We start from the raw sequence: 18,905 nt of genomic DNA, 5'->3' as shown, positions 1-18,905 counted from the left end.
GCTCAACCCAGCCTTTTGAAACCCAACCTTGTGATTACACGCTCAAATCAAAGGTAAGCCTATTGAACCAAGGGTTACACTGATGAGTCAAGACCAGGCACCAGGCCATTGAATTAAGAAGAAAGGAAAATAGACGCTGAGATGCCATAATGGATGGCTAACCCAGGTCCTGGAGAGCTACAGGGTCAGCTGGTTTTTGTTGTTACTCGGCCCTTAACTGATTAATTAAAGCAGCTGATTACACAGTGAACTCACCTCACCTGGTTACTTGGGTCTAAAGCAGATGTTGTATTTAAGGTGCAAACAAAAGGCAGCAGTCCCTGCGGCTCCCCAGGACCAGGGTTGTCCACTCCTGCCACAATAGGTAATGAGATATCTCTACAGTGTGAATTATTGAACAAACAAAATACAGGTATATGCCCGTTGGAGGACACCCAGAGTCCTTTCATATTCACAACACATGATATTCACCATTTTCTTTCCGCTCAGTTTTCCTAGTGCAGCAGCACTGGCTCCTTTGGAAAAACGTTCATGGGAGAGCATGACTCAGCTTTGCGTTTGAAGGGGCCACAGTGCTTCATAGAGATTCAGCTTCCCTTTCCCACAAAAACTGAAGCTAGAGAGCAGGGCTGCAGGCCAGAGACGCTAGGCCACGTTCTATTTCTGTAGAATCAGCCATTGAATAAATCAGAACTCCAGGCAAGTAGTCAAAATAACCCTAATACTGCATACACTCAGTTCAGTTCAGAGCTATGTCAATGCGTAAATATAACATAACCATGGCATGAACTGTAAATGTAACGCTGCCTACTTTGCAATGCTTTGCTGACCACAAGAAGCAGTTTCAACACAGCAATTTAATTTTATTCAAAATGCAAATAAATTGTTGGTCTCTTGGTCCTGATAAATCACTTGATCTCCTAAATCATTGTGACATCGCTGTCTCTCTCGTGCAAAACTTTTCCATGCCTGCGTTATGATCCCTACAGAGAACTGTGGGACACATCTGCCACCCACACCTTCAGGGTGAAAGTCACAGCACAACAAACGCTGCAGGTCCTGACAGACATGTCAGGTTCATGCAGGAAGTTGCCATAGGGACACGGTTACCTTGAAACCATTCGGTCTTCTTAACCAGAGAGCAGCCAACATGATTTTTAGAATGAATAGATAAAAGATTGCGGTCACACCCCTGGATTCCTTCATTCCAATTCTATCCTTTATCTTCCCATTTCCTGTGTTGCTTCCCTTCATTATCTTTTCCCTCTCCATTTGTACCACCATCACTCTATTCCTCATATCATTCAACCTACATCTGGTGCAGCATGTCCATCTCCCTCTATCTAGCTTTCTCTAGCTGACTGTTCATCCATCCATTTTTCATTTCATCTATTCTCTTTTTCTACACCTGACTGCCGTCCTCTTATTTTTTTCCACATCTTTTCCCTTTTATCTCTTGTATCCCAGCCCCCCCCCCCCCCCCGGGTCTTTCTCTCCGTTTTCCCTCTCTTACTTTCCCCATACACTTTCTTTACCTCCCACCCTGCTGTCACAGGTTGCTCTTTTTTGATGTGCGGCATTTCTAAGACAGCCCATGGAGCTGCCCTTTGGCCTGTCTCTGTGAAATGTCATCTCTGCAAGGCAACATAAGGAGGATAAACAGACAAATAACTGGAGGAAATCCTGCAGACTTTTGAACTGTTAAACTGCAACATTGCTTACAGTATGAGTCTGTCCATGCTTAGGAGGATAAACAAGGCAAATCGCCCCAAATCGCTCCAGTCTAGCCTCAGACTCGGGAAGGAACAGCCTGGGCTGGGTACGGAGATGCAGGCACTCTTTGCCACTGTCACATCAAGAATAAAGAACAGCAACTCCACCATATTGCAAAATCATGGTGTACCACCAAGTAATTCCTACAGTAGCAATGTAACCTTATGATTAACATTACAATGAAAACCCTTGCCTTCTTGCATGCTCTACATTATTTAAAGACAGATGAACACAAATCACATGAATAAAATTGGAGACAAAGTCCACAACCTATCCCATGATAAGAAAAGATGTAATTGGACATTTCACAGCCTTGTAACACTGGCCATGACTCAGTAATATGCAGGGTGATACTGCAGGAATAAATAATGTTAATATTAATGGCCAATTACCTGAGATAAATTTGGTCCCAGCAAGGAGTCAGGCAGAGAATGACATTACATCACCTTGCCTTACCTTGAGCAAGGAACATTCCTCATTGTACCATCTCTTTTACTCAAACATGTTCCACTGGTCATCTTTATCAAAGGTGCCAATAAATCTGGACTCACTTGACAGAGATTAATTCAGCTCAGTGAAAAATGACAAGATTGGCCTGAGAATCAAAGCCCACCAGAAAAGCTGTGTGGGACCGCTCACTAGAAAGGTGTATGTAATGAACTATGCAGTTATTTTTGACACCTAATCAGGGCTTTTACAATAAGGAAAAGCTGTATGTTCTTGGAAGCTTTAGCTGCAGTTGCCCTCATATCCAGCCAATGCTGCTAATCTAATCCACGTCTAATCCAGCTGCCTTTCGCAGCTGATCCTGAATCTGTAAAAATATTTTACACTAAATCCTCGGAGCTAGAACTGAGGGTAGGAAAGCTGATCTCATATGTGCTGGAAAGAGCTTGTGGGTTTGGGGATTGAAACTGTCACCCTCAGGGGTACAGTGCAGGCGACCGTCTGTGCCAGGGCCGTCTGCCTTGAACACAAGGTTGGTGATAATTCAGCAGTGCCAGAACAATGTCGCCCGCTAACATTCGCACCCCTGTTGTCATGCCGACAGCACTGTCAATCATTCGTCCAATGCCGCAGGGGAGTGGAGGAACATGCGCTCATAAATAATAATCACCCACTTTCTGCTCTGCCTCAACAAATTTGCGTATTCAACGCAGGGCATCCGCGACCCACACATAAGTTACGCCTCTGATCTGTGCAACATTCTCTTAGAGGAATAAAAACGTCCAGCTAATGAAACATTGTTTACAAGTGTTTGGAGAAACGTACACCACCTCAGCCACAACTCCCCTGATAAACATCCATCTCTGAACTGAACCAATGCACAACAGTGCATTATTACCAGCACCACTGTAATACAATTATCTTAAATATTTTAGCTAAATAAACAACAATCTCTATGGAGCAAGGAATGGACAGAAATGGGGGAGAAAGAGAGAGAGAGAGAGAGAGAGAGAGAGAGATGGGAAGGTATAAATACACACAGTAAATGAAGCTGGTTTTATTTCTGATTGCCAAAGAATCTCCAAGCAAAAGTGAATGTTCTCCCATTGAGCAAGGAGCATGTCAGCTCTTAAATTTGATTAAATCTGACTGCACTGCACGGGTTCCTCAGGTCCAAACATCTGGGCCAGAGGCTACAAACATAACGACTATCATGTCTGCATCTTAAGTCAGGTAACGTCCATCAGTGCGATAGAGCGCGTGTTTCTGCCATTTCCTTGGGCAATTCATTAACTCTGTGTGAGATAGAGCCTGGCCTTAACCACACACACACACATACACACACATCCGTGTACCGGCCCGCAGGCACCTAAATACACCAAAACACACATACACATAACACACATACACATAGACATGCACTGTTTCAGTGTGAGCAGACACCATTTTTGGGGGAAAAAAGAGCGAGAGATAGTTCAAGCCCGGTCCTGGAGGCATTATGATAAACGTGAGCAGACCTCCATCTGGAGGTGTCTGTTCCTCAAGACGGCTCGCCCCCGTGCCCTCCACGGCTCCTCCCCCCCCTCCTCCCCCCCACGCAGCGCTGCGAGTGCCGATCGGCAGCCTGCCTAGTGCCCCTGCTGGCGACGGGGGAAGTGGATGCCCTGTCACACCCTTAGGGAGTTGCTTCTCTCTGTTAAATTAAACAGCAGCAGAGAGCAGGCCAATCTGCCCCTCCGCCCGCTGAGAGGGCTGCTGCATATTAACCTACTTTTAAAATGACATCTCTGAAAACATGTGAGTCAGAGAGCAAGGCACATAGTGCTTTTTTTTCATTCTGTCTCGCTCGTTCCTTCATCCTACCAACAATAAAAAGACATTTTTTATAAGAAGTAAATTGTTTATTAAAATAGATAAAGCAACAACTGCGGTTTGAGTTTCTGCGACTTGGACAGAATGAAGACTGCTGCATGCATTTCGGTTAATTATATTCACCTCATGCTCACCTTCTGACCATCATCACATCAACCTAGAAGGACTATGATTTGCAGACATTTTGTACAGGCAGTAAGAATTTGCCTGGCTAACGTGTTTTCTGCATTGCTTCAGTTGTATAACATTCCTCAAATGCTGTCAGGCCACATTGGCCGTGACTCAATCTCAGCTTCAGTCTCCTGGCTCCTTGGAACGCGGTGTCCTGGTGAGGTCAAAAAACAAAGCAGCCAAATCACATGATCCAAAGATATCATGTGACCTAACACAGCGATAACCCAAGGAATTCTGGCCAAACTGCATTCACCCTACACCAGGCAGAAAAGGTCAAACATTTACTTTACATCCAAGGAGGACAGAAATATATACATGAAAATGTACTATTACTACTATTATTTTGTAAGCAACGAAGAGCAGGCACATGGATTTGTTTTAATCCCAAAGCAACTCAATTCCAGCAATAATCTATTGTCACATGACTGGTATTACTCAGATAAAAGCAGGCTTATTAATCTCTGAATATGTGTATAAAACAATGATACATTCATTTGAGGCAGAGATTTCTTTGTTCTAGCAATCTGACCTTAATCTGTGTTTACGAGTTCATCCAGAAAATATTTTCACCTAATAATGATTCATTGGTATTTGATACTACTAATTAATTAATTGTACACTTGATTTCAGAGGATTGTTATTTATTAATTGGTATTGATCACAAACAAATAATTATTTATGAATGATGCATCATCATGAATAATTAAATAGTTTTGATGGATCTGTTCTAACATCAAACTTCTCACTGAAGCTGTTTATTATTTTTCCCACTTGTAATGGACCGCATTTAGGCTGTTCATGTTGCCAATCATTGCCTTATTCTCTCCTCTATTGCTGTTTATTGTATCTGTTTGAGAATAAAGTTTGTTTTTGAATAAAGTTCATTCAAATTTCTCAAATTATTTTCTCTATAGACAAACTGTCCACTGCCCTGGTTTCATAAACAAAAAGGCTTTGAGATTTCTTAAACACGGATAGGCACTGATTTATACTTGTGTTACAATACAGACAGAATATTAAAGCTTTTGATGTTTTCTAAATATTCTTGCTCAATATTAAGGAAAAACAATAGTGGGTTTATTGAACACCACTCTCCATTCCCCAGATTAATTCCAAACATTTGGCCTGACTGGCTATTCATCTCTAATGTGTATTCTCAGTGCCAGAGAGTCGATACGGTCCTGTGCACATGGATCAATGGGCACAGCTTTCCTCCAACTTCAACTCTCAGAAAGGCCATTTGTAAAGGCAAGCACATAAACGTATGACCTACAAACCTCACTCGAAATTCATTACTGACACAAAGTGAAATTAGACAAATTTACAACAACCTTGCACTGGTAAAAGGCATTACATTACATTTATTTGGCAGACACTTATCCAAAGTAATGTACAGAAAGTGCATACTGAAGGTCATTGGACCAACTCCCAAACACACGTCCAATAAGCTACAACACTCATTATGCAACAGTTGTCCATACCCATGAACATCAAGTCGAGTTCACACAGTAAACATTGGCTAGGTCAGAAAGTTATGGTAAGTCAAACTAGAATGCGGCATGACAACAAGCTACATCAAGATAGCAATGTAAGTGCTGGATGGAGATACAAGTGTAACATGAAAGTGCTAGAGGAACAAGAGATAAAAGGATACAAGTGATACGAGCGATCCTAGATTGGGAGTGACATGGACAAGAAAACCCTGATGGTCCAATAATGCCCACACAGACATGTTTCTTTTTTGAAACACATCTCTTTGTTTCAGCACATAGACTTTCATTCTGACGAGATTGCTCCAGAAAGCATGTGCTGCCACTACAGAAGAAACAGGTGAGACCTGCACAAAATGAGACGAAACCCAACGGAGAAAGTGCGAAACCCACTACCATGCCAGGACCTGATGAGCAGCCTGGCTTCTGAATGCATGTCTGTAGCTGAGAAAATGGGGCAGCAACAGCAAAAAAAGGTCCGTGGACATCATCTGAACTCATCCAGACTCAATTACCAAACTGCATTATTTGGAGCCATACACAATAAGCCCTTATCTCTCCCCCCAACCCCCCACCCCCATGAAATTGAAGTGAGACACTTTCATTACTATGACAGCCCCCTGTCCCCACCACCACAGAAGCACGAGGAGACACACCAAAGCCTAGTCATTCCTGCCCAGTTACTGCCAATCACTCAGTACAGAAGTGCCACAGGCTGTCTGAAAAACAAACTCCTCAGATGTGAGATCTATTCATCAGAGTAATGAACAGTTTCTGCTAAATTTGTAAATATACCACATGTATTTACAGGCTGGTCCAGATTTATTGGCGCCCTTGATAAAGATGGCCAAAAAGGCTGCATAAAATAAACAATATCAGCAATAACTATATTGTATGCTCAAAATAATACTTTTATTTGCATACTAACATAATTGTTCAAAGAAAAGGTTTTGTTTTTAACAAGTAATGATTTTCTCTTCCAAAAAGATAGGTGTCAAAATTATTGGAACCCCTTGTTTTCAAAACGTTGTGCACTCTCCTTTCGCAGGCATAACACAACTTACTTGCTTAAAGCAAAACTTTTTCTCTGAGCAACTATATTGGTTTAAAAAAAATATATGCTTATTAAAATGTCAGCTCACCTTGATTGGTTTCCCATCAGGTGTAAGCACCTCCTCCGAGAGCTGCATCATCTTCAGGGCCATGAGTGCGATTGGTTTGGCGTGGCTGTCACTCTTCCTGTGCAAACCGCACGCGACACAGTAGGCGTCGCCTATCGTTTCAATCTGGTTTGGTGCGGGGGGGGGAGAAGCTATTTTATAAACCATTACATCACATTCAGTGCAGACCTCGGGCAAAAAGTCTCCAGGCGCCTCCTTAGTCTAAAGCCACTCCTAATGGGAACGGCACTTATGGGAACGCTCTGGATATTATGGCTGAGGGTCTGCTCTTGGCTTCCTCTAGGCTCCAATTATAACCAGCAGGGAAAAGCTCTGATCCTCTGTACATTCAGTCAGCACTGCAGAGCTTAACATCACAGGCAGTTCAATGCCGATCAGTCATGTTGTCTTGTTGCTAAACCTGTCAACTGTAATTCAATGAATAAATAAAGCCCATCAAACACTTATACAGAAATACATCAGAACCTTGATCAATCTTGTTTCAGCTTTTCGGACCAGGCTGAGTTACTTTTGGGTCATTCGTAATCGACTCTCCTCTAAAGAGGTAGAGAGCACCCAGTGATTTTTCTTCTTTGAGCATTTTAGGATATGGAAGAGTACTTAAGGTGGCTGAGGGTCCTGGCATTTTACAATGAGGCTAACCGACTATGAGGCACCTCCTGAACCAAGGGAATTGTATTAATAGATTCACTGCACCTCACAAAATAGTTGTTATTCTTATAATCACAGAGACCATGACAGTAATAATCAAGGGAAACTGAAATGAATTTTAGTACTGAGGGAATTCCAACACTAACCATTCTTCAGAGCAGGCAACATGCGAAACGAGGGCAAAACAAAGTGCCTGAAACACAACGGCTCACCTTGTAGACGTCGAGGATGCCGCACTGGTAGTCGAAGCGCGTGTACAGCTCGTTGAGCATGCTGATGACCTGCATGGGCGTGCACTGCGCGCAGACGGCCGTGAAGCCCACGATGTCGGAGAAGAGCATGGTGACGTCCTCGAACTTGCGCGCCTGCACCACCTCGCCCTGCCACAGCTGCTGCGCCACGTCGCCGGGGAAGATGGAGTAGAGCAGGTCCACCGTGCGCTTCTTCTCCTCCTCCAGGGCCTGGTGCGTGCGCTCCAGCGTGGCCTTCAGCTTGTCCATGCGCTTCTTCAGCCCGTCCTGCGCCTTGGCCTGCTCGCCCACCAGGATCACGTCGCGCGTGGCGTCATGGATGGGGATGTCCGACAGGTGGAGGCCCCGCCCCATCAGCTCCTCCAGCTTGTCCACGCGCGGGGAGCCCAGGAACATGATGGAGTTCGACTCTGGGACGTGGATCATCTGGCCCTTAATCTCCATTACCTAACAGAGAGGCGGGGTTAGGTGGGGGGTGGGGGTCGGACGGAGGAGGAGAAGCAGGGAGACTCTGTATTATAAAGTGGTTTCGTGACAACGCGAGCAAACAGCGACTCCAATACTAATGCACACAAGAACACAGCTATTAGAACTACAATGAATCAGACACAAAATATGGGTGCATGCAAAATACTTCAAACATATATAATAATTCCAGTAATTAGTGAAAAACAGCTGAAATGATGACCATGGAGATGATGATGATGAGGATGCTGATGAGGGTGATGCCCATAATAATCATGCAGAAACAACACCCCGCAGTACAGTATCCAGCCTAAAGCACTCAAAAGGGAATCATAAGTAGTCCCTGATTTGTCTCACAAACTGTGTCCCTCTGTATTTCATAGATACACACAGAAAGTTTCCAGAGGATTGAGTATGCTAGGTCATTCCGGTAATGAACAACAGTAGCCAAACCAGGTCATTCATCTAATGAGTTGTCCAAAGCATCTTGTGGGCCTGAACTTGTTGTGAACTCAACAGCATTTATCGCGTGACCTGCTGTAAATCATCTGTAAGCGGCTAATCAATACCTGATGTTTGACTTTGTCAGTCTGCAACAAAGGTATGCTTTTTTATTTCAGAAACAGCCGGTTCGCTTTAAGGGTTAAAGGAAAAATAATCAAAGTCCTTTGTCTCTTAGCTGATTGGACGATATCAGGGGCTTGGAGAGTTCTTTTCTTAGCCTTCAGTTGCCATGGTGGGATTCCATCTGAAACGTCCCTGCTAGCTCAGAGCACAATACCTCCCTGCAGTTCTCTGCAGAAGAGAATCACCTTGTCCGGCATTGTTCAGCCTCTGTGCACCCCCCTCAGCTCATTGTCAGAAAGGGGAGCAGATAGTTTTTCATGCAGGCAGGGTGGCACACGCTCCTGTTTTCATCATGCATGTTTAATGCGCTTTAGGCGAGTCCTAAAAAAACACATGCTAGCGGGCTGCCAGGTGCGGGGAGAGGGCTGAAGAGTAGCCCCAGGTACATGTGACTATCGCATCATGTTTTCAACATTCACCACTGATATACATGCATCCGACTGCAGTGGGAAAGCATCCAACCAGATGCCCCAGAAGGCACCCTTTTTTATTTCCGGGTCATTAGAGAACATCAAGCCCCCTCCCCCCTACTGGGGCGGCTTCTGAGGGTTTTAATGGGGTGTGGAAGCCTGGGTTATTCCTGTCTGCTGGAGCCGTTCGGATCCAGAGAGCGCAATCCAACAGTTCTGCTTTTGCAATCCGTTGTCACAAAAAATTATTCCGCCTCTGAACGGCAGCCGTACGAGGCGCTGGATTATTTATAGAATCCCCCCTATCCTCCCCCCCTGCTGCATAATACATGCAACCTACATCGCTGCGGGTTTGCAGGGGGAGAGACCATGTGTTTGCATAGGGGGCCTAGCAGAGAATGCACACATACTGTACGAATATACACACACACACACACTCACACACTGTTTATCAAAGTGCCACTCTAAAACCTTTAACAGTCCTGTAAGTGAGTGTCCAAATACGTGCCCACATCTCATATTAAAGTGTCTGGGTGAGCGAAGTGCCCATCAGGATCACACAACCGCATCAGAATGGTGCACAAAGGAGAGAAGACCAGACTACACCACGGACGACGCCTGCCGCTTCGACCGCGCACCTCTGAGCCCGGAGGGCCCGGGACCTCAGCACAGCCCGCCGTCGCGGGGAACGCGAGCATCTCGTCTGGGGGGGGGGGGCTCGCCTGCTGCCCTACCGCGCAGGAGCGCCCGCCCACGCACGCACGCCAGGAGACCCGCGCATGCGCACACGGCGGTCCAGCTGAGAACCCAGTCCCAGGCCACCCATTACACACAGCGTTACCGACTTCAGAACAGCCCGGAATTTCTTAACATCAACATGGATCCCGCTCTGCCTTCTTCACCCCTTTGGGAGAAAGAGAGAGAGAGAGAGGAGCGGGAGAGTGGGAAAGAGAGAGGGGATGGAGGGATGATAGGGAGAGAAATTCAGGAGCACCATTTCAAAGCGGGTTAACTCTGACGTGCGGATGATTCCACCATGAGTCAGGAGCCTCATTCTGTGGTTAGGCAACGGGGCTCATCCTCAGAAGCTAGCAGTTAAAGCAGCATTACAGGATAAACAGGCTATTGTACGTTTATGCAAGGTATTATACTACCGAACCCAACTAAGTCAACCAGACGTACGCATCATGCATCATGTAGCCCACCCTTGGACTACCAGATCCTATTCTTTCTCCTCTCACAGTCTGTTTTCAGCAAGTGTAAAAGGGCAGAAACAGCTGCACAGAAGAAGCAGCTCCCGTGTACAATGGAGGGAGAGCCCTTTGTTTCCGCTCCCCTACCACTCGGCAGCAGAGAGAGAGCTGCTCGGCTCGTCCGCAGAAATGCAGGGCGTAAGCGGCGCCCGCGCTGGTGCGCGCGCGGTGACTCACCCGGCCTCCCGCGCGGGGACGGCGGGTTAACAGGCAATAACGGTCACAGCTCTGGCGCGCGGCGCGCGGAGGCCAGGGGAGCGGCGCATTTCCATATAAAAAGTGTGCCACTCTATTAGAAGCGCGCGGGTCCCCGGATAGATGGGACCGCCTGCTTAGACCTGGCCAGACAAGCGAGGGAGAGGACTGGAGCATTTCCCAGCGGAGTCGCGGAGGAAGAAAGCGCGCGAGCGGAGATTGATGGAGGTGGGGTGGTGGTGGGGTGGGGAGGGGGGGGGGGGGCAGTGGACCGGTGAGGGGTGAAGAACGGAGCCAGCGCCCACCACAGCCCACAGCTCCGCGTGCCAAAGTCCCAGCCCGTCCACCGCACACGTGTGGGCTCCAGTATTTCTGGCACGGAGCGAAGGAACATAAAAACTCAACCCAAAGGGTCTGCCGCTGCTCCAAGCTGCAGTGCGCAGGGGGATTAGTCTCATAATCTCCCGCTCCACTTTCTGAGCCCAGCTCCCTTCCCACGTGGCCCAGCTCCTGATAAGGAGCGTCTCTGCGCTAGATTGAGGACATGCATTGGGGCAGTGTGTGCACTGGAAAATGAACCAGATTGTTCAGGGCGGTTCGCTGCAGATTCTTTCAAAGACTTAGCCGCTCCTATTAACATCTGACAGTACAGTTCAGCACGGGACTGAGCCAGACCGAATACTGCGAGCCGTACGACAGGGCCGCCATTGGAAGATCAAATTAAACAACAACACGAAGAACATCAGAGTTCTCGACGGTCGCTCAGTGCCGAGCCTCAGCCAATCGGAGAAGGCGACAGCTCATCGGCGGTTGCCTAGGCAACAAACGCACGTATTGTTGATCTAAGTTAACTCACCCGCGTCAGCAGCAGGGACCGTGCGTGGATGCTGCCTGCCACACGGTCCGCAGAGAGGGCGTTCCGTTCTGCAGCCCCTCGCTGCAGAGAGACTCACACGAGCTGCCGTGCGGTCTCCCCTTCGGCACAGAACATCCGTTTCACTTCACTCCCTCGGTAAAATAAACAGCCTCGCCGCTGTGTCAATGTCTGCTTGTACAGCAATCACGGGATAATCTGGTTGCTAACATCTCTGACCTTTAGGGCAACATATGCTGAGGGAACGGACTCTCGGCACTCCGCTGATGTTCTGACATTTTTTGCAAACAAAACTTTGCGTGGCCTTTTGGTACCCGCCACTGCGTCCCGGCTGGGGAAGCAGCCCTCTAACTGAGCCCCTCCGAGATCAGTCTATGAGAAAGCCCTGCAGGGGCTACGTTCAGTACCACCTAAAAACTATTCTCATTACGTTAAGCCTGGGCTGTCCAATCATAACCGAGAAAGGGCCGGCGGGGGTGCAGATTTTAGTTTTATCCCAGCACTACCACACCTGAATCAACTGATTGACTAATCACGGTCTACAATTAAGACCTTGATAAGGTGTCTTAGTGCTGGGCTAAAACGAAAAACCCACCCCAGCCCTGGACACCCCGGCACAAACAAATCAATCCATTTACAAATGAACACACCGCTGCTGATTTCCCGAGCTGTGTCACCACACAGATCTACTGTTGATTTATTTTGCCCTCCGAACCAGTACAGAAGCATCAGACCATGCAGAGATGCCAGGGGGCTTATTGGAGAGATAGGCTGTTCTTTCTCACACGCAGATGACAGGCATGAAGCGCTCAGTCGAGGACATGCACACGCAAGGGTGCAAATGTAGAGGCCCACGTGGGAGGGGGGCTTTAATGTGCTCCCGCGCCGAACCTGAATATAAGGCATCGATGCTGATCGCATTCCGTTTCCAGGGTTCGAAATCACAGCTCCCCACATTCACCTGGAGAGCCAAACCTAATATAGGCAGGGCTGGGTTCCGGCAGCGTGTCAAACAGCCGCTTGCTCTATGCGCCGATGAGCGTGTCTGCAACATGACAGGCGTGAAAGGTCCCATGCATTCCAATCACTCTCTCAAAGACACACACACACACGCACGCGCGCACACCCACACACACAAACACACACACACACACACACACAAACACACACACACACACACACACAAACACACACACACACACACAAACACACACAAACACGCACACACACACACACACAAACACACACACACCCACACACACACACAAACACACACCCACACACACAAAGACACACTCGCGCACACGCACACACACACCCACACCCACACACACACACAGGCAGATGCACTTGCAAAAAAACCCCAAAAAAAGGCCCCTCCAGATCCCCTCCTGAGAGAAATGGCATTGCCTGGTTCTATCTCTTCACCTCCTTCCAATCTGCTGTGACATCCCCTCTCTCCCCCTCCCCCTTGCTCCTCCATCGTCTCTCCACCTCTCTCACACAATAACACACCTCAGTGGCTCACAGAGCACCTCTTACCCCTCCGGCCCTTTGCATTCTGGTCCTTCTCAAACGGGGCTGGAGGGAGTCAGGAAACCGCCAACATCCCCACCTGCACATCTCCCATAAGCCCCAGCCGGGCAGAAGGGTTTATCATCATGGGAACCTCAGGTAATGAGAGCCCCAAAGATGGCGCTGACTCCAATGACTCTACTGCAACCCAGACCCAGGCCCCCCCACCGCCGTCAAGTGTTATTTCACCGAGCTGTCACAGTGTCATTGTCTGCTATTAATGAATTTCTTCTTTTTCAGGGTTATTTGCTTCCTTGAAATCCTTGGGATAGGATCTCGAGACTAAACTTTGGTTGCCGTGACAAAATAGCCTGTATGAGCAGAACTGTTATTTTTCTGTAATCCTGTAGAATGATTTGGACTGAGATTCTGTGTTGCATATGGGTTCCTGCAAACCAACATACAATAAAGGCTCTGTATTTGCCACAATTTCATCTTTTAATATTAGCTTTTATATTTTTTTTCTCGTGTTGAAACTGGCTTGTTCCATTTTGCTCTATCTTGTGTATACGGAGATAACTTGAACACAATGTGTAAAAAGTGTCATACTTTTTTATTTTCTTAAAATAAAAAGTTATGCACATTATTTACTATTACTATCTATTGACATTGCTGAGCAGTGAACATGTTTTGGTGATCCACAGACCAGCATCTTGCACCATAGGCAATCTTTGATATGGTGCTCCATTCAATCAGAAAAGGGAAATGGTTACAGTGATGCTCTCTCTGCAGGAGGCATCACATCCCATTGTACAGCATGATTAGACTGACAGAACTCGATGGACCCCTGAGCAGTGCCAACGCCATGTACACCAAGAGAGAGAGAGAAAGAGAGAGAGAGAGAGAGAAAAGTCTGGTCAGTTTTTTTTCAGCAGTCAATAATTAATGGCAAGACACCAGTCTTCCTTACCAAACAAATGAGTAATAGTCAGACTTACTTGAAAATCATATTTACAATAATATGCAAGCTTGTCCACCAGAAAAAAACAATGTGAAAACATTTGCATGTTTTACTGCTTATTAGCCTTCAGTTCAACATCGTGCATGGTGTCATTGCTTATAGTACATACTTCTGCAAGTATAACATCAGAAATTCACTTTCTGGCAAGACATGGTGCATTCCGTAGGGTGGCTCACTTTAGGGCCTTATGCAAGCCCTCCTGCGGGGGTGGGGCTTCAATCCCCTGCCGTGGCACCTTCCCTACCGGTTACCTACTGCCTGAATAAAGCAAAAAAAAGGAACGGACTGCCTGCCCTCACTTTCTAAAATCAATTTTTAAGAGAGTATACACAGCATCAAAAGAGGAGCTAAAAGCCCAGTTATTTATTCAAGGTCTGTTGAAGGGGCCTGAGAATTTCAGCTAATGAATTAGTAACAGAGCTGGAACTGTCTACTTGCATTGGGCTCACTCTACATGACAAAGAAATTACATTCTCACTCAGCTGATCTGGTTCCAGGACAGCCACAGCATAGCAGAACCTGTCATACCTAGAGCAGCACTGTTGCACTTGGGCACAGATGGTAAATCTAGAACATATTTATAGTTCAGGAAAAGCAGTAGTGCATCACTTCAGGAGCCAATACCCTGGAGCGTGGCACCACTTACCCAGGCCTGGTGATTAGGGCTTAAGGGAGCTTTAATATGGCAATAAATGTACTGAGGGGGAAAGCATGCAGGGCCTATTATGTAATTAAAATAAATCAATCTCCTGGTTCAACCACCCCTTAAAGAACTAACAGAAAATATCAAACTGCATTATCTGGTCCATCCCTCTCTCTGTAAGTGAAATATGGGGTCCTCTTTGGCAAAATAAATCATTGGATAAAAACCAAATGTAAAATTTTGTAAAACCTTATTGAAATACCCTGATAGCGTATAAAGGGTTTACTGGGTCATGTTTCTTTCCTGCTAAAAATGGAGAAAATAACAAATAATAAATAAATTCTAAATCCATTCAAACTAAGCTGCCCTACACTGCTATCAGCTCAAAGTGCTGACAATCAACCAGCTGTAAGCATATAAAGGTCCCCTTGGATGATACAGAATTATAGAATGTCAGCATATAACAGTTTTAAAAAATGCATACATTGAACAAACAAGCAATTCAAAGCTAGGAGACAGTATTCCCAAGTGCAGTATTCATAAGTGCAGCAGCAGAATGAACGGGACATAACAAAAGCATTAAGAATGTACACCATGACCACTGCCTTTCCACTGAAACAGGCAGCCACAAAAGATGTGGCTAACCAAACTGGGCTATGAGCCAGGATCCCAGCACTTCAGGTCTATGTTATAGCCATCAATGGCAATGGTTATGCATTGTAGATAATGGGCTCCATACTGTTCTGTCAACTTTGTCAAAAAGTGCTACAATAAGACGAAACCTCAACAACATTTGGTTACGGTGGCCTCTGTGCAAATTATGAACATGATCATTGGTTTCAAGAGTAAGGCCACTTTGACCTAAAGTGAATGATCATTAGTTAAGCATGAAGGCCAAAAAATACATCTGCTTATTGTGTTTTGGAGTTAATTACACCATCACACAAAAAGTGTTTCAAATCACCAGACAGATTAGACTGATTAGATTGCAGATGTATTAGATTGACTGTTTAGGGGTAGTGACTGTAGGAACATCGCTACAATACTATCACTCAACAACAGAAGGCCGCCATGATAGATCTGTCACTTTTTATATACATAATAACTGTAGTTGGTTCAGATAGTCCAGATTTTTTTAAATTTTTTATAAATTATCTTTGGTCAGAAATGTCTGCTGCGCTGGCTTTAAATAGCTCTGCAGGCCAAGCACACACGTAGCATAGAGGGAACATTAACTGGGTGACACTGCCTCTCCTGTAGCACTGTGTGGCCTTTAGGAAATAGGACAGGCACTTCAGCTGCAGTCATTGCCTGGGCACAGGTTGCACAGCGATGAGCTGAGAGGCGCAACTGGCAATTCCAAATTGAAGAGAAGAAGCAGGCTGTGTTATCACAGCAACTGACTTTCTCATTTCCTGCCCCAAGTGCCTTTTCATCAGTGGTGAAAATGACCACGATTCTCTGCACAGACAAATTTATTTTGCCATCTACCTGACTCAGAAAAAAAATAAAAATGCTTTTGGCTTATCTGCTGTAGCTTGAGAGAGGGTATGGGCAATAAAAAAGTCATAATCTATTTAGTCTGGGACTGAGGTTTGTTGACTGATTGTTGTTTGTTCATATTCAGCTTTATGAGGAGATAAATATGCATGTGCATGTATGTGTGCATGTGTGTGCGTGCATTTGTGTGCGTTTGTGTGTGTGTTTGTCTGTCTGTCTGGAGGAGCATTTCTTTTACATCATCATTTCCTGAATGTGTTTATTATCTCATTTATTGCAAGTAAATCACACAGTACTTGAATTTGAAAGCTAGAGAGCATTTTAAGAGAAAAAGAAAAGTGCAAGAATGATATAGAGAAAAGAGGAGAAAGGACAGAAATGAGAAAGAGGCAGGAGAGAAAGAAGGGGCCAGGGGAAAATAGAAGGCTTGCAAAATAAGTGACGACAGACTGAAAGGGAGACTGAGAGTAAAAGAATAAAACAGAAGGAAGGAAATATATCTTAAGAATGCAGAAAGAAGAGAAAGTGAGATGTGGATTTCTGTCAAATGAAAAAATGGAGCAAAGAGCTAATCAAAGTATATTATTATCAAAGTATCTTTAAAACACAAAAACACACAAGCAGGGCAGCCCCAGGGCAATAGCATCCAGAAAAAGGAATTAAAATGTAGACCCGTGTAAAGTGAGTCTAAATGTTATAAGTGAAAAAGATTACAATTAGAAATATAACTGCAAGCAGTGAAGTGTGGGGTCAAGCAACAAGAGTGAGTCATAGTGTATTGGGGGGTACTTTGCCAATGAACTGCAAACATAATCCAAACCATTCATACCAACTTTTGTTTGCATTAAATGTATTAAAGTGTACATTAGTATTAATTAATTGCAATTTTGAAGTGGTGCTGTAGCGCCACCTACGGTGGTAGTGGTAGCACAAAATTTGACATACGTGACCTACATGGGTCCCTCTTCAACTTGTGCATTTCAAAAATTAGAATTGAGGCTGAATTTAAAGAAGGTATGGTGTGCTGCACCGGACTGTTTCAGGGAAGCTGTCTGAGGGGGTCCTGTCAAATTTCATATAATTTGGGTTTATGAAGCACTTGAAAATTTGTATTTTGAAAGAAGCCACATTGCACTATGACAATGTGGGCCTGTGCAGGCCTGTCCACACTATAGGTTTCTATTATCGCCTGAAGTATTGTAACCAACCTAAATTTGGGGCCATACACATAATTTGGGTGTGGTCAGTCATTTTGGTTAAATTTAAATTGTTGCCTTTTGGCTATCATTGGACATATGAAGATTTACTTCACAGTTTAACACAGGGACATACTGTAGATTGTGCATACCAAATTTGGTGAGAATTGGACAAACATTGTAGGAGAGATACAAAAAGGTTTTTTTATTTAAAATGGCGGAAAATCCAATATGGTGGACTTCATGGGTACTATGGGCAAATGTGTTCAAGATGAGGAGATACACATCTGGAAGAAATGTGGAGCATGTAAGTGAAATGGGATGGCCTTAATAATATTTTCAAATTGCAGGTGGCATAGTTGTGCCAGTTGCATGGGTCTCATGTATAATAAGTTGACAGCCATACCAGGCATGCCATTCAAATTTAATTTTTTTTGCATGGGAAACGTGTGAAAATTAGAAGGAAGAGGAACATGACAAAAAAAGAATAAAAAAAAGAAGAGGAAAAGGAAAAAGATGAAAAAGAGGAGGAATCCTAGCCCAAACCCCTGGGTGCTTAGGCCCCTAATAATCCTAGCAAAAACAATAGGGGTCGTACACACCCTTGGTGCTTGGCCCCCCTCCTATGAAGACCCAAGTCACCTTTGTCTCTGTCTCTGGATAAAATTCATTGACAAGCTCATCAAAAAACACCAATAAATCAGTTGGACCAGCAAACTAAATCACAAAACAAGCAAATAAATCCTATCATTTGCCCTTTGAGGCAAGAGAACAAAATTACAGAATAAACTTGTTCTTGCAACCATCAGTTGGCAAAATATATCACTGTCAGAGATTGAAAGCAGAGGCAGATTGTGACCAAATAAAGATGTGATCATGGTCTGATCACTGAAACGGATTATGATCATTGAAAGGATGACGATGCAGCCTGGAATCCCACATCTAGTGACCACACTGAGACAGTTAAGGCTGACACTGCGATGAACAGCCTCCTGTACAACAGCAAATACCATGAGCCTGCGAGCACAGTGCCCGCACCGACACTTTTATTATTTCAAGAGATATAGCCTACTATTTGAAGAGTTAAGAGTGTGATCAAATGATTTTAATGAGCTAATCTGTGAAAATTCATTTAAAAATTGCATTTTCACTACCATAAAAAGAGGAAATAAAGCTACGATTGTTTTAAACACAGCTGTTAACGAAGTACATAAGTTATAGTAATGAACAGTTGAAACATCTTTTTTTCTGATGTATTAACCACAATGTAATAGTGCATCTGAGCCTAGCCTAACTGTATCAGTCATATCGCAGTGCAGACCACTCAAATGAAACAAAATTATTTGGACCTCAGTTGTTTATAAGAA

At 44.9% G+C, this 18,905-nt stretch overlaps 1 protein-coding gene across 1 annotated transcript in view; it reads right to left on the bottom strand.

Moving 5' to 3' along the window:
- Nucleotides 1-18,905, bottom strand: part of gucy1a2 (guanylate cyclase 1, soluble, alpha 2) — a 46,157-nt gene that overhangs the window by 14,609 nt on the left and 12,643 nt on the right. The window contains exons 5-6 of the mRNA XM_064301639.1: nucleotides 7,801-8,286; nucleotides 6,899-7,042 (exon numbers count right to left, since the gene is read on the bottom strand). Of these exons, the coding sequence (XP_064157709.1) occupies nucleotides 6,899-7,042; nucleotides 7,801-8,286 (630 nt within the window). The remainder of the gene's footprint in view (nucleotides 1-6,898; nucleotides 7,043-7,800; nucleotides 8,287-18,905) is intronic.

The sequence above is a fragment of the Anguilla rostrata genome, chromosome 12 (genome assembly GCF_018555375.3).
Source record: "Anguilla rostrata isolate EN2019 chromosome 12, ASM1855537v3, whole genome shotgun sequence".
NCBI classification, from domain to species: domain Eukaryota; kingdom Metazoa; phylum Chordata; class Actinopteri; order Anguilliformes; family Anguillidae; genus Anguilla; species Anguilla rostrata.
The sequence above is the reverse complement of the archived record's forward strand: the minus strand, read 5'-3'. Positions and strand labels throughout refer to the sequence as shown.